This window comes from Pristiophorus japonicus, chromosome 13, assembly GCF_044704955.1.
Source record: "Pristiophorus japonicus isolate sPriJap1 chromosome 13, sPriJap1.hap1, whole genome shotgun sequence".
NCBI classification, from domain to species: Eukaryota; Metazoa; Chordata; class Chondrichthyes; family Pristiophoridae; genus Pristiophorus; species Pristiophorus japonicus.
The window spans coordinates 142,994,136-143,009,108 of record NC_091989.1 but is presented as its reverse complement, the minus strand read 5'-3'; the positions used below and the strand labels follow the sequence as shown (position 1 = coordinate 143,009,108).

The 14,973-nt window shown below is 42.1% G+C and overlaps 2 protein-coding genes across 2 annotated transcripts in view; both read left to right on the top strand.

The window, feature by feature from the left end:
* Positions 1 to 684: 684 nt before the first annotated feature.
* Positions 685 to 14,217, top strand: LOC139278861 (protein C19orf12 homolog). The gene is made up of 3 exons (XM_070898064.1): positions 685 to 766; positions 3,831 to 3,999; positions 11,017 to 14,217. Exons 2-3 carry the CDS (start codon positions 3,840 to 3,842, stop codon positions 11,280 to 11,282), a joined length of 426 nt encoding a protein of 141 aa, XP_070754165.1. The 5' UTR covers positions 685 to 766; positions 3,831 to 3,839; the 3' UTR covers positions 11,283 to 14,217.
* Positions 11,200 to 14,973, top strand: part of LOC139278862 (protein C19orf12 homolog) — a 73,155-nt gene continuing 69,381 nt past the window's right edge. Inside the window, exon 1 of the mRNA XM_070898067.1 lies at positions 11,200 to 11,216. The gene's annotated coding sequence lies outside the window, so the exon portion shown is untranslated. The remainder of the gene's footprint in view (positions 11,217 to 14,973) is intronic.

The window sequence follows — 14,973 nt, the reverse complement described above, 5'->3', positions numbered from 1 at the left end:
CAGGATCTTCCGCCTCCAATTACCCTATCCAGTCCAACAGTCTCTTCTCCCCAGCCCCAATATTTTTATATTTAAGAAATGAAAGTGTTAAAAGAAAATGGAAACAAAACCCACTATTTTAATGTCCCTATGATCTATCTCCTAGGTTGCTCGCTGCAGTGTCTGGGAGATGAATCTTTAATTCCTGCAGACCCCAGAGCAATTGTGGGGTGTTGACAATTTCTGAACCCATAATCTGACGCTGAGCCAGCAGTGCTTGAACCAAGCTGACATTTATGTATCGTTCCTCCGAATATGGTGACCAGACAATTGGGCTATTAAGTCTTTATGCCTGGCTCACTAAAATAACCTTGTTGGTTAGACAGGATGCTTAAACATCCCGTGGCTGTGACACTACTGAAAAGGAACATATTCAACGAATTTGTGGCTCCTCTGTAGTTCCAAACAACTTTCCTACCTCAATCACCACCCCAAAGTTGAAGATTAGAATTTGGCTATCTATCCTAATATCTCCTTACGTAGCACAGTGTCAAATTAGGTTAAAATGCGCTACATAAATGCAGTTTCTTGTTGTTGTTTGTGAGTTTGCAGCAGATAGCTGGCTGATTCACATGATCTTTGTCGCTCTCACAGTCACAGGGGAGGCGCCGCAGAAACCACGCGATAGTCACTGCTGCCGACCAACCCCGTTTCGCAATAGCGGAGAAGGCGTGGGGAGGGCCGCTTGCCCCGATTAAGGGAGGAGACAACAAGGATCCTGAAGCAGGTACCCTGTGCACGGAGATTATTGGTGGGCGAACGGTCGCGATCGTCCGGTGTTTGAGTGTATTTGTAGTGTGGGCTGCTTCCGGGATGAGGGCTTGTTGCGTGTCCCAGGTAGACGGGAGAGCAGGATTCAGACCGCTACACATTACATTGGGAACACTAACAAAAGAAAGCGCAGAATGCGAGCCGGGCAGATGCAGTGAATCTCATGGCGGTGGGTGGTATTGAGGGTAAGGGCAGGGGATCAGAATTTGGGATTGCAGGAAGGTTTGAGTCAGGGTCAGTCTAATAACCAGGGGTTGGAATGAACACTCAGAGCTTTCTGTTGTGCATGAAAATCATTTTGTTTTGCCAAAAGTCACGAGGCAATTATCGCATTGAAAAGAGCAACATTTCTTTCTGAAATGTCACAGTGTCACTTACATGTGGCACGTGACTCGCCTCCCTTGCAAACAGCAAACAAAGCATTTCCATTTGCAAATTGAACTGAACGGCAGGGATTCACTGTGACGCTCCACTTTTACCATGGGTTACAGGCCTGGGTAAAACGCCACTGGCTCCAGTTTGCATTTGAGTTTTCTTTGCAAACAGATGTAGTTCTTAAAGTATTGTCCCCACAATTCCTTTCGTCAGCATGCAAGAGTAACCAAGTCTAGTTATTTATTCTAAAAAGTCAAAAATAAAGTCACTGCATGTCAGCGATCCATATCTCAACAGATGGGTCCTTAATCATTAAATCGTATTTTTATTCATAGAACCAGAAATTTAGAGCATGAAAGGAAGCCATTTGGCCCATCATGTCTGTTCTGGCCGACGAGGAGCTATCCAGCCTAATCCCACTTTCCAGCTCTTGGTCTGTAGCCCTGTAGGTTACGGCACTTCAAGTGCACATCCAAGTATCTTTTAAAATATGGTGAGGGTTCCAGACCCTTACCGCCCTCTGGGTGAAGACATTTCCCCTCAGATCCCCTCTAAAGTTCCTACCAATTACTTTAAATCTATGCCCCCTGGTTGTTGACCCCCAGCTAAGGGAAATAGGTCCTTCCTATCCACTCTATCTGGGCCCCTCATAATTTTATACACCTCAATCAAGTCTCCCCTCAGCCTCCTCTGTTCCAAAGAAAACAATCCCAGCCTATCCAATCTTTCATCATAGCTAAAATTCTCCAGTCCAGGCAACATCTTTGTAAATCTCCTCTGTACCCTCTCTGGTGCAATCACATCTTTCCTGTGATGTGGTGACCAGAACTGCACGCAGTACTCTAGCTTTGGCCGAACTAGTGTTTTATACAGTTCAAGTATAATCTCCCTGCTCTTGTATTCTATGCCTCAGCTAATAAAGGCAAGTATTTTGTATGCCTTCTTAACCACCTTATCTACCTTCAGGGATCTGTGGTAATGCACTCCAAGATCCCTTTGTTCCTCTACACTTCTCTATCCTATCATTTAATGTGTATTTATTGCTGATTTAAAAACCTTTTTTTTTCCAGGTTCTTTTCTTGGGTCAAAACAGGAGAAAATCAGGGTAAAAATGACCCCCCCCCCCCAAAAAACAATAAATTCAGGGAAAATCAATATTTATTGGGAGCATTGTTGAAATTAAGAGAACAAGCCAGGACTGAAAAGAACAGTAGCATTACTGATGAGCACAATTATTGAGACTCTGAACCAGTTCTGATATTAACATTGCAGCTGGAAACTGCTAAAGGACAATGTTAACCCACAGTACCATCCTTAATAATATATTGTTTCAAGTTTTCAAATGTTGTTTCCTTTGGACTGACCTACTGATATTGAGTTGAGACATAGTATGGTATGAAAGTTCTAATATCCCATTCCTGCTCAGAACAGCAAATGGTAAAGGGGTGTGATCTCCTTTGGTTCTGGTACACCTGAAAAGAGTAGCTCTTGGTGAACTGCTAGGCAACTTCTCTTTTTTCCCCTCCCCATCGATGAATCAGTTGTTCAGGGTCCAGTAGGGGTTAGCTGGGTTTGCCATTTCCTATAGTGAAAGGAGGTCACCATCACAGGGCCTTCTTTCTGCGGGTTGCCTCGAGCATTATAATTGGGAAGGTGTTCCTGTCTCATGTCTGATATTCCCAGTCCAAAGATGTGGTTTTCTGGATTGTGCATCAGCTGGATTCCCCAAAGTTTAACGTGAGTTTTAGAATGAGTGTAAGTGGCATTCCAAATTCTCGATGCCTATGCTGAAACCAGAATTTGACATTGACTTTTAGGCCCATAGAGGCTCATAGGTTTTATGATTTAAAATGATTGGTAGCAGCCCTAACCTTAGTGGCCACGTTTAGGAAAATATACCTGTAAGAGAAATTGAAAATGGCAATAAAAGTTCATAAATATTTTCAGAATGTGAGTAATTTAGAAGGGGCAGTGTACAAAGTATATATGTTTATTAGAGTTATAAAAGAAGCTAATACAAGAAGTAAATAGTTAAAATACAAAAGTTATTTTATAGCATAGTAAAATAAGAGATATACAGCATGTCAATATCTACAAGGTTTCAAGGCGATCGAACTCGAATGGGCTTGTGGTAATACGTGAGTGTGTCCAGTCTTGCTCCTGAGAACGTTCTAATATTCTATACATTATGCCTGCCTTATATTCATTACATCCCTCATTATATCACCGGAACTTGAGCCTGGTTTTGTGCCAGTATATCAGTAGATTTCAATGCTTCCCCAAGCCAAGCAGCCTCCTAGTAACTCCTGCACATTTCAAAATAGGCAGAAACAGTGAACCCACGGTTCCCATGCTATGATCCCATAACATAAGATAATCACAGTAGATAAAATGTCTTCTGACATTGGTGTACGAGGACAGTTACACAAACTGCTGATAATAGCTTTGAATCTGAAAGGCCTATTTCTACTGAAAAGCCTGCAAAATGGTACTTTTCGCATCGTGCTTAAAAACAGCAATAGCAATTAAATTGGAAGTTAGAATAGTAAATATTTATGAATGATTGCCTCTCCAATGAGAGTCTGTTTATAAAGACAAATGGTTATAGTTGACAAACAGTGACGTGTGCTTTTTGAATCCTTTAGTTCACCAAGATGCCTGTGCACATTGATGACGTGATGCGGTTAGTGTGCCATATTTCAGAGGTGGAGAAGATGCAAGTTGCAGTAAGATGTTCTGCAAAGGGGGCACTTGTGGCTGGTGCAATAGCATTTGCAGGAGGCTTGGTCGGTGGTCCTCCAGGAATAGCAGTTGGTGAGTGTTTGCTATTGACCTTAAAGAGAAAATAGTTTGAAAATGACAATGAATTGTGAAACATGCTTGTATTAAATTATTCTTAACAGAAACATTAATTCATGGAACGAATGGGTTAGAGCCTTCCTTTAAATAGTGTGGAGAGGAATTTGATATCCGCACGTTGAGCATTTGTATGATAACGTCGCTGACAGTAAATTGCCGACTATTATCTTTGGCAAAAAATGTTTGTGAACAAATGAATGAAGCTTTTGCGAAACACATGCTTTAGGGATCAGTGGTGAGACTCTGGTATTCATAATGGGGCAGAAATTGCAGTATCATTGATGGCGTACGCTGCCCTAATCCTTCTGAAAGGCCCCACCATGCACAAAAACCCGGAACTTGCTATCTGTCAAGGTATGCCTTGACAGATCATACCAAACGACTGGAAAGTCACTTTTGCTGGCACAGAGTTGGGCTGTTTGCCCAACAACTGACCAGCAATTGCTCACAAAACTCTTGTGTCCGGTAAAAGCAGGCATCGGGCCTGTTTTCATCAGCGTAAGGGCTATTATAAATCTTAAATTAAAAATTTAAAAATTACAAATGGTGCACAAACACTTAAAATTAGTTTATGTAAATATTGGCCCAGATTAAAATGTTTAAAATTATTTTTCAAAAAATTACATTTTTATTGTATTTGATGTAAGAAAAGACTTTTGGTTAAATTTAAATATCAGAACATTTGTAATTATTTTGATTGTCTGTCTAAATTGTTTAATTATTTGGGGATTCCATTGCATGTCATTAGAGAATTCCATTCGGAAATGACTGCAATGGAATCCTCATTTGTGATTGACGGACCAGGCCCACATGATCCCAGGGTTGCTTCTGAACCACCTGCGTCCCTGGGATCCGTTGGCCTTTACGCAGGCGGACGCCTGCAGGCCCGAGATCTGAAATCTCCGCAGCATGGAGGTAAGTTGGAAGTATTTAGCGAGTCGGAGGCATATTCTGGAGGTACACCTCCGACTGCAATTTCAGGGCCAGTATTTGTTAATGACCGAAACCTGGACAAGTATATTACAAATAGAAACTGCAAATGATACCAAGTTTTGTGGGAAGAAACTTGTATTTCTTTCAATTTAGTATACTGTATTTTCTGCATGATGCAATCTCCTCTACGTTGGGGAGACCAAATGCAGATTGGGTGACCGCTTTGCAGAACATCTCTGTTCAGTCCGCAAGTGTGACGCAGAGCTTCCAGTTGCCTGTCACTTTAATTCTCCACTCTACTCCCACTTTCACCTCTCTGTTCTCGCTGTTCCAATGAAGCTCAATGTAAGCTCGAGGAACATCACTTCATCTTTAATCAGGCACTTTACAGCCTTCCGGACTCGACATTGAGTTGAACAGTTTCAGATTACAACACCTGCCCCAATCTTTTCACGGCAGCTCTTCTAGACCCTTCTTTTGTTTCATTACTTGTTCCATTACCATCTCTTTTTTGCCTTGTACCATCATCTCTTTTGTCATTTAATCTCTCATTCCTTCCACCCTATAGAAACATAGAAAATAGGTGCAGGAGTAGGCCATTCGGCCCTTCGAACCTGCACCACCATTCGATAAGATCATGGCTGATCATTCACCTCAGTAGCCCTTTCCCGCTTTCTCTCCATACCCCTTGATCCCTTTAGCCGTAAGGGTCATATCTAACTCCCGCTTGAATATATCCAATGAACTGGCATCAACAACTCTCTGCGGCAGGGAATTCCACAGGTTAACAACTCTCTGAGTGAAGAAGTTCCTCCTCATCTCGGTCCTAAATGGCCTACCTCTTATCCTAAGATTGTGTCCCCTGGTTCAGAACTTCCCCAACATCGGGAATAATCTACCCGCATCTAACCTGTCCCGTCCCATCAGAATCTTGTATGTTTCTATGAGATTCCCTCTCATGCTTCTAAACTCCAATGTATAAAGGCCCAGTTGATCCAATCTCTCCTCATGTCAGTCCGGCCATCCCGGGAATCAGTCTGGTGAACCTTCGCTACACTCCCTCAATAGCAAGAATGTCCTTCCTCAGATTAGGAGACCAAAATTGAACACACTATTCCAGGTGAGGCCTCACTGAGGCCCTGTACAACTGCAGTAAGACCTCCCTGCTCCTATACTAAAATCCCCTAGCTATGAAGGCCAACACACGATTTGCCGCCTTTGCCACCTGCTGCACCTGTATGCCAACTTTGAATGACTGATGAACCATGACATCCAGGTCTCGTTGCACCTCCCCTTTTCCTAATCTGCCACCATTCAGATATTCTGTCTTCGCGTTTTTGCCCCCAAAGTGGATAACCTCACATTTATCCACATTATACTGCATCTGCCATGCATTTGCCCACTCACCAAACCTGTCTAAGTCACCCTACAGCCTCTTAGCGTCCCCCTCACAGCTCACACCGCCACCCAGTTTAGTGTCATTTGCAAACTTGGAGATATTACACTCAATTCCTTCATCCAAATCATTGATGTATATTGTAAAGAGCTGGTGTCCCAGCACTGAGCCCTGCGGCACTCCACTAGTCACTGCCTGCCATTCCGAAAAGGTCCCGTTTATCCCGGTTCTCTGCTTCCTGTCTGCCAACCAGTTCTCTATCCACGTCAGTATATTACCCCCAATATCACGTGCTTTGATTTTGCACACCAATCTCTTGTGTGGGACCTTGTCAAAAGCCTTTTGAAAGTCCAAATACACCACATCCACTGGTTCTCCCTTGTCCACTCTACTAGTTACATCCTCAAAAAATTCCAGAAGATTTGTCAAGCATGATTTCCCTTTCATAAATCCATGCTGACTTGGACCAATCCTGTCACTGCTTTCCAAATGCGCTGCTATTTCATCCTTAATAATTGATTCCAACATTTTCCCCACTACTGATGTCAGACTAACTGGTCTATAATTACCCATTTTCTCTCTCCCTCCTTTTTTAAAAAGTGGTGTTACATTAGTTACCCTCCAATCCATAGGAACTGATCCCGAGTCGATAGACTGTTGGAAAATAATCACCAATGCATCCACTATTTCTAGGGCCACTTCCTTAAGTACTCTGGGATGCAGACTATCAGGCCCCGGGGAATTATCGGCCTTCAATCCCATCAATTTCCCCAACACAATTTCCCGCCTCATAAGGATATCCTTCAGTTCCTCCTTCCCACTAGACCCTCGGTCCCCTAGTACTTTCGGAAGGTTATTTGTGTCTTCCTTCGTGAGGACAGAACCAAAGTATTTGTTCACTTTGTCTGCCATTTCTTTGTTCCCCATTATAAATTCATCTGAATCCGACTACAAGGGACCTATGTTTGTCTTCACCTAATCTTTTTCTCTTCACATATCTCTATAGAAGCTGTTACAGTCAGTTTTTATGTTCCCGGCAAGCTTCTTCTTGTACTCTATTTTCCCCCTCTTAAATAAACCCTTTGTCCTCCTCTGCTGAATTCTAAATTTCTCCCAGTCCTCAGGTTTGCTGCTTTTTCTGACCAGTTTATATGCCCCTTCCTTGGATTTAACACTATCCTTAATTTCCCTTGTTAGCCATGATTGAGCCACCTTCCCCGTTTTATTTTTACTCCAGACAGGGATGTACAATTGCTGAAGTTCATCCATGTGATCTTTAAATGTTTGCCATTGCCTATCCACCGTCAACCCTTTAAGTATCATTTGCCTGTTTACTCTAGCCAATTCACGCCTCAAACCATCAAAATTACCTTTCCTTAAGTTCAGGACCCTAGTTTCTGAATTAACTGTGTCACTCTCCATCCTAATAAAGAATTCTACCATGTTATGGTCACTCTTCCCCAAGAGGTCTCGTACAACAAGATTGCTAATTAGTCCTTTCTCATTATACATCACCCAGTCTAGGATGGCCAGCTCCCTGGTTGGTTCCTCGACATATTAGTCTAGAAAACTATCCCTAATACACTCCAGGAAATCCTCCTCCACCGCATTGCTACCAGTTTGGTTAGCCCAATCAATATGTAGATTAAAGTCACCCATGATAACTGCTGTACCTTTATTGCATGCATCCCTTATTTCTTGTTTGATGCTGTCCCCAACCTTACTACTGCTGTTTGGTGGTCTGTACACAACTCCCACTAGCGTTTTCTGCCCCTTGGTATTCCGCAGCTCCACCCATACCAATTCCACATCATCCAAGCTAATGTCCTTTTCTTATTATTGCATTAATTTCCTCTTTAATCAGCAATGCCACCCCACCTCCTTTTCCTTTCTGTCTATCCTTCCTAAATGCTGAACACCCCTGGGTGTTGAGTTCCCAGCCTTGGTCACCCTGGAGCCATGTCTCAGTGATGCCAATTACATCATACTATCTGCGCAGTTAATTCGTCCACCTTATTCCGAATACTCCTCGCATTGAGGCACAGAGCCTTCAGGCTTGTCTTTCTAACACACTTTGCCCCTTTCGAATTTTGCTGTAATGTGGCCCTTTTTGCTTTTTGCCCTCCGTTTTTACTTTTCTTCTTTCTATCTTTTGCTTCTCTTCTACTTCCCTCTGTCTCCCTGCATAGGCTCCCATCCCCCTGCCGTTTTAGTTTAACTCCTCCCCAACAGCACTAGCAAACACTCCCCCTTCCCTTTTGTTCTTTCCTCCCCACACACCACCCCCCCTTTTCCCTGTCTCTGTAGTTGCTTAAAGCCTGTTACATCTCTAACTTTTTCCAGTTCTGACGAAAGGTCATCGACCTGAAACGTTAACTCTGTTTCTCTCTTCACAGATGCTGCCTGACCTGCTGAGTAGTTCCAGCATTTTCTGTTTTTATTTCAGATTTTCAGCATCTGCAGTATTTTGCTTTTGTATTTGTATTTTGTATCCAGGAGCTCTCGAGCACGGTAAACTCACAATCGCTAATATGTGGTACGCCTGAGAGACGTTGGGCCCAAATTTTCCCAGCCCCTTTTTTCGGCGCACTCTCCCGAGATGCGCTGACTTTGTGTGCTGGAAACGGCGCCGAAAAACTTACTCATGATTCTGGCCGCTCTGTTGTGTGTCCCGGGTCCTGGCGCGCCACTCCTTGTGGCGTGGGGTGGGGGGCGGAGCTACAGCTTTGTGCTGAAAACAGTGCCGGCAGCTGCGTGCGTGCGCAGTAGAGCAGTCGCGCATGCGCAGTAGCTCCCGTCCCATGATTGTGATGATGATGCCTGCAGAATGCGTCGAGCCCCTATCCCAGGCCGAATGGCCTGCTGCACAGGCTGGTCGCTGAGGGCTGCAAGAAACAGGTTGGTGCGACTGAGTTTTAATCGGGGCGAGCGAGACGGGGCGGGGAGGTTGGTCGTCTTTGGCTGCAGTCGAGTGGTTTGGACCGAGGATAGCTTGTCGTGTAGCGATGTCGCTTGCCATGCTGGGCTGGCTTTGCATTCGTTTGGCTGGGTGGCGGTCTTGTCATGTTAAAGAAGCACATATACAGTGACAGCTATGTGCTTAACCTACATCCCATCCTGTGTATCAATAAATAACCAGCAACATGCAGTTAGGTTGTATTACAAATAATTTATGTGTGAAGCTCTTTGAAGATGTCAGTGGGGAAAATGGGCAAAAAGGGAAAAAATTCCCATCCAAAAGGCGTTGAAAGTCGGTGGGGCGGCAGCCACGTTCTCCCTCCCCATCCCAGGCCGAAGGGACTCCAGCATATAAACTAGCCGTGCTGAGTTTAGTTGAAGGTAGGATTTACTTCAGCTCTTTATTTGTTAATTTAATTATTTACTTCAGTTCTTTAGTTTTTATTGAATGGTTATTACTGCTTGTGCTTTGTTTGGTGATTGGTGGTGCTTGAAATGTTGTTTTGGTGCAGGGTTCCTTCTATTTTTTTATTTTTTATTTACTGATTGCTTATTACTTTGGTCTTGGTGCTTTAGGTGCAGGGTTCCTTCTATTTTATTTGTTAATTAATTGATACTTTTTGTGCTTTGTTTGGTGCTTGGTGGTGCTTTAAATGTAGTTACTTGTGCCAATTCCTTAACTGTAAGTAAGGTCTTTCTGTGCGGACAAAAGTGGACACACATGCTGCCCTAAGTTAGTTTAGTACAACTTTTTTCTGGCCAAATTGGCATAAATGGTGTAAGTGGCTGGGAACGCCCCCTTTTGGGAAAAAAAAACTGACCAAACAAAAAACCTAACTAACTCACTTACATTGGCGCAAATTAAATGGCCATATTTGCAACTAAAAAGATACACCAGAAAAATCAAGTTACACCAAAAAAAACGGTGCAACTCATGGGGAAATTTGAGCCCAATGTCTGCTTCTCCTACTTATGGAAAAAATGGGATGAACATGTTAGAATTGGCTTAATGTGGGTGAAAATGTGATGTCGCTGCAAAGAGTATATTATGCAGTTATTTGTGGCATTGTCCTTTTATAAGTTTGCTGCAGTATTTAAATGCATGTTGCTTCCGATCATTATGAAACAAATATAATGTCGATAGTGAATAACTCCCCTAGTGGTTCAGTAAGTAAAATGTTCAAGGAGATTTTGAGCCATATGGACCAGGAAGATCCCTAGTCATTACTGAGTTAGTTGATTTGAGTTGGGTAGTGTAGGACACTTCAATTGGTCTCTGCATTCCGAAGTTGGGGAGAAGAAAAATTGCTATTGCAGGGCAATAGGAAACGTGCAGGGGAGTGGGACTGATTGGATGGCACTTTCAAAGAGGCTAGTGCAGGCCCGATGGGCTGAATGGCCTCCTTCTGTGCTGTATGATTCTGTAAATGATGTTGGTAAGTGCTCATGTGTGGATGCAATCAGGCCTGGCTGTGATGTCCTTCATGGTTAAATCGCCTGCTGACACTCGCTATCCCGGCTCCCATGTAAATAATAGCTCTTTGGTCAAGGGACCCGAGGGCTGTTGGAACTCGGATGAACAGAGCCGACTATGATGCAGCATCCTCAGGAAAAAGGGAAAAATGCATTTTAAAAGTAAAAAGTAAACAGTCTTCAAATGTCTTTTTTATTCTTATTCTCCCTAGGTGGTGCATTTGGAGGGTTGCTGGGTGCCTGGATGATGAGTGGACAGTTTAAACCATTACCTCAGATTATCATGGAACTGCCGCCAAATCAACAGCTGATGTTGTCTAATGATGTGCACAATATTATTCGGCATTTGGACTGGACTGATGCAGTCCAGCTGATATCATTAGTAATGGGAAATGCTGTCTTGAAGCAGCAGGTACTGTCGGCAATAAATAGCTTTTTTATAAACCAGCTTAATGCTGAGGTGCGATACTCTGACTGAAACCAATTTAAGATGCCTTTTCTAGAAATCTAAATTAAGTTGAGTAGACTGGAACATAAATACAATGTCTATACAAATTCAAGGATCTGTGAGGGATGTAATTTGGATGATGCTACAATGACACCAGAGAATTTATAAGATGAACTCTACTGTCTAAATAGTCACCAATATTATATCTAGCTGACTTCAGAACCAGGATTCTGTGATTTGTTTTCATTTTTGGTAGGCTGTGTTCTCTTGCCATTGATTTGTCAGTAGTCAATGAATTGGAATTAAGCTAGGTTCGAGAGCAACGAATGATTCTGCTTGGACATATAGGAAACTTAAGGCTAGTTGTGCCAAATTTTCAAAGGCTTGTTAATGCTGTTTCAATCATATTGCAAATTGGTGAGCAATTGGTGAGACATCACAAAATTGGTATTTACAAAAAAATGTGATGATTTAAAACTCGATGGATGGAAGCTGAAAAGGTACAAGAAATGATACAACAGACTTCAGAGTGACTCTGAACATATGAATTAGGAGCAGGAGTAGGCCATATGGTAGCAATATCTCATTAACTTCATCTCACTGAAGCTGATGTAAGAACAAGGACATGGAGATTCTAGCAACCAAAATGTAATTTGAGAAGAATACACTGGACAAAGTGAATGTGGAACTTCATGCAATACCGACCGCTAAACTTTTTAAAGAGTTGCAGGGATGGTGTGTTGCTGGACTTAATAGAAGCTAAACCTCATCAAATAAGCCAAACAATTGAAAGGACCAATGAAAAATGCCTAACTCATTAGGAGAAACACATTGCAAATGCAATCAAAATGGGACCACGTCAGGGGCATCAGGTTACAATATGAACCAGACATTCACCATCAAGGATAATTAGCCAAAGCAAACACTGGCTAAGCTTGATGTATAATAACAGCTTCTAATTTTATTCTGGGTCAACCATAAGGTACAGATCCCAGCAGGATCCTCAAGAATCAAAACAGGATCTACAGTAACCATAATGCAGTTGGAGCCCCTGCACTTTCTCCAAGCTCCCAATCAACAGGTCATGTCAATAGCAGCCATGCCAACAGTAGTAACTCATTAACCAGAAACAAACATGGATAAATTCTGTCCCACCCTGGAGTGCTAAGAATGATCCTGAACCAATATAATCTCCTGTCCTTAAAGAAACAGTCCAGAGCAGAAGGGGAACATGGGACATTTCAGAGTATACACTAATGGAGTACAAAAAACCCAACAATGGGATCACCAAATCAATAAGTAGATCGGGCAGAAAATGCACATAGAATGAATAATAATAACAGCAGCAGCAAATTACATTTCAGTGGTACTTCCAATGGACAGAAAGATGCCTCCAAATGTTTTTCACAGTGATGCTAAGCAAAAGATGCTGAGATGGAAGGAGAAGAGAAAGTGGAAAAAGCTGTAGCAGGTGGTCCCCTCATTGAAGAAAAGAGCTTCTGAAAACAGGGAGTGAGGTAACTAAGGATGAATCGGATTTGGGGAAGGAGTACCTGACAGGAGAAGTGCAGTGGCTGATACAGTGGCCTGTTTAACAGTTGCTACACTCCTTTGAGGTGCTCCAGCGAGTGCCCTATGCAGCACCACTGGATTTTCCTCCATTGCAGTGATGAGCACCCTCTGTAGACTGGAGATCTCACTGGGAGCCTGCCCTGTAGATAGAACTGACCCCAACCCAGGAAAATGGCTCCGAGCCAGGCCGGCAGATGGAAGTCCTGGTCCTAACTGGAGGGGAACAATGCTGGTAGGGAGAAACAGATTGTTGGTGATAGTGAACATGGGGCTGAGGTGGGAAATATAGATGATCAGGATTTGGGATTGAAGGAACAGGACATTGAGAAATTGTATTAGAACCTAAGGTGGGGGACGTCCGAAGAGTTTATGGACTTCATGCAATGATTTGTATTGTATTAATCTTGTTGTCCATTATAAACTGTTAGCAGCCACTATGCAAGCAATGGTCCCAATCAGAAGATAGAAATTACAAGATGGAAACAGGCCGTTCGAACCACCTAGTCCGTGATGGTTTTTATCCTCAACATGAGCAGTAGTTCTAATCATGTGTGCCCATGCTGTTCCCATGTCCCTTTATCTCCCTGTTCTTCAACCACCTGTCTAACCTATTCCTAAATGTTGGCATGGTCTCTGCTTCAATCACGGGTAGTTCATTTCACAGGCTGAAAATCTCTTGCATTTAATCTTCTATCTATATCCCCTTGCTCTAGCCTCTGAATCACTGGGAATAGTCTGTTTCTATCTACTCAGTCCCATACCATCATAAATTTAAACACCTCTATCAAATCACCCCTTAATCTCCTCTCTTCCAACATCGTCATCCTCAGCCAGTTGTAGTGATTAGGTTGGAGATTGAATTATCCACACATTCTGGAGTGAGCCCTATGATTAAGTTGATAAAGCAGAAAACAACTACTTAGCTGGTGCAAGAAATTCACCGAAAATAGGTTTCAGTATGCTTCTTTTGCCAGTGCATGTGCAAGATTTACAAGACCTTTGTAAATGAGGTCCGTGAAATATTTTTTTAAAAGTTGGCCTTTATTAAATGATCAGTATAATTGATTTAATTTTTTTTAACCATTGTGGTTTAACATGACTGTTGATGAAATGAATTGGGTAGATATATTGTGGAGCAATGCAAGGGGTATAAATTCATCTTATGCGTTAGGGTAAAATGAGTGATAACGAATCGTCAGCCCGTTTACGCTCTGCCCGATTTTCTTTCTAATGCCAATTGACTATTACCCATTTTGTGTTACCACCATAGATTAATTTATATGCCCATTAGTCTTACAATAATCTTTATGTAAATATTTCTTGGTAAACAGTAACTTTATTTTACAAAATATTAATTCATCTAAGTGAAATAAAGCTTTACTTCAAATGTTGAGGTCTTTGCTGACAGAAACAGTACTTTTGAGATCCTGGAGTTCTCATTTCACTGCGGGTTCTGGGGTTTCTATTCAAATTATAAACTAACCTTAAACAATCGAAATATGTGAATTGGTATATGTGTTCAATGGCATCCCTTCTTCAGAGCTATACTTTGCAAAGTAAAGCCAGATGGCGCACTTATTTTTGAGGAGAATTGCTCTCCATCAAAATAGAACTGGATGGTGCCCATATTAATAAAGGAGGACTGAGACAAATGTGCAGAAATGGAAATGCCTTAAATTCATTTATTAATGAGTGCCGCACATTAAGGCAATATTCGGTACTCTGAGAATTGCTAGCATCCAACAAGTCTGTGAGTCCACCATGCACCATTGTCTGATGTCAGCCTACAGCCTTTATTCAAGAACATTTTATTTATATGTTTTATTTATATATTTGAATATTTGACTTATACAAATGAATATTTTACTTCATTTTTTTAGAGTAGAAATTAAGGATAATAAGTGAAATTAAGGAATCCTGAAGTTTAGTACTCTTTGCAATTATGTGCAAAACATTGAAAAACTACTAAAAATCCAACTGCTTCCATTGCTAAACTGCATTAAAAAGCCTATGCTTTAGCATTAGTCTGCATAATGTTTACACCATTTTCATAATGTGCAGTAAATTATCATCTTTAACTCTCCTAGTGCAGAGCTTCGTGCCCCAGAAAAACATAGCAGAAAATCGGCCATGCACTGCCTATAATTTT

Excerpts from the sequence above, each read along its gene's own strand:
- LOC139278861 (XM_070898064.1), top strand. The coding sequence starts at position 3,840 with ATGCCTGTGCACATTGATGACGTGATGCGGTTAGTGTGCCATATTTCA. Across the intron at positions 4,000-11,016 it reads TCCTCCAGGAATAGCAGTTG|GTGGTGCATTTGGAGGGTTG; the intron begins GTGAGTGTTTGC and ends TATTCTCCCTAG.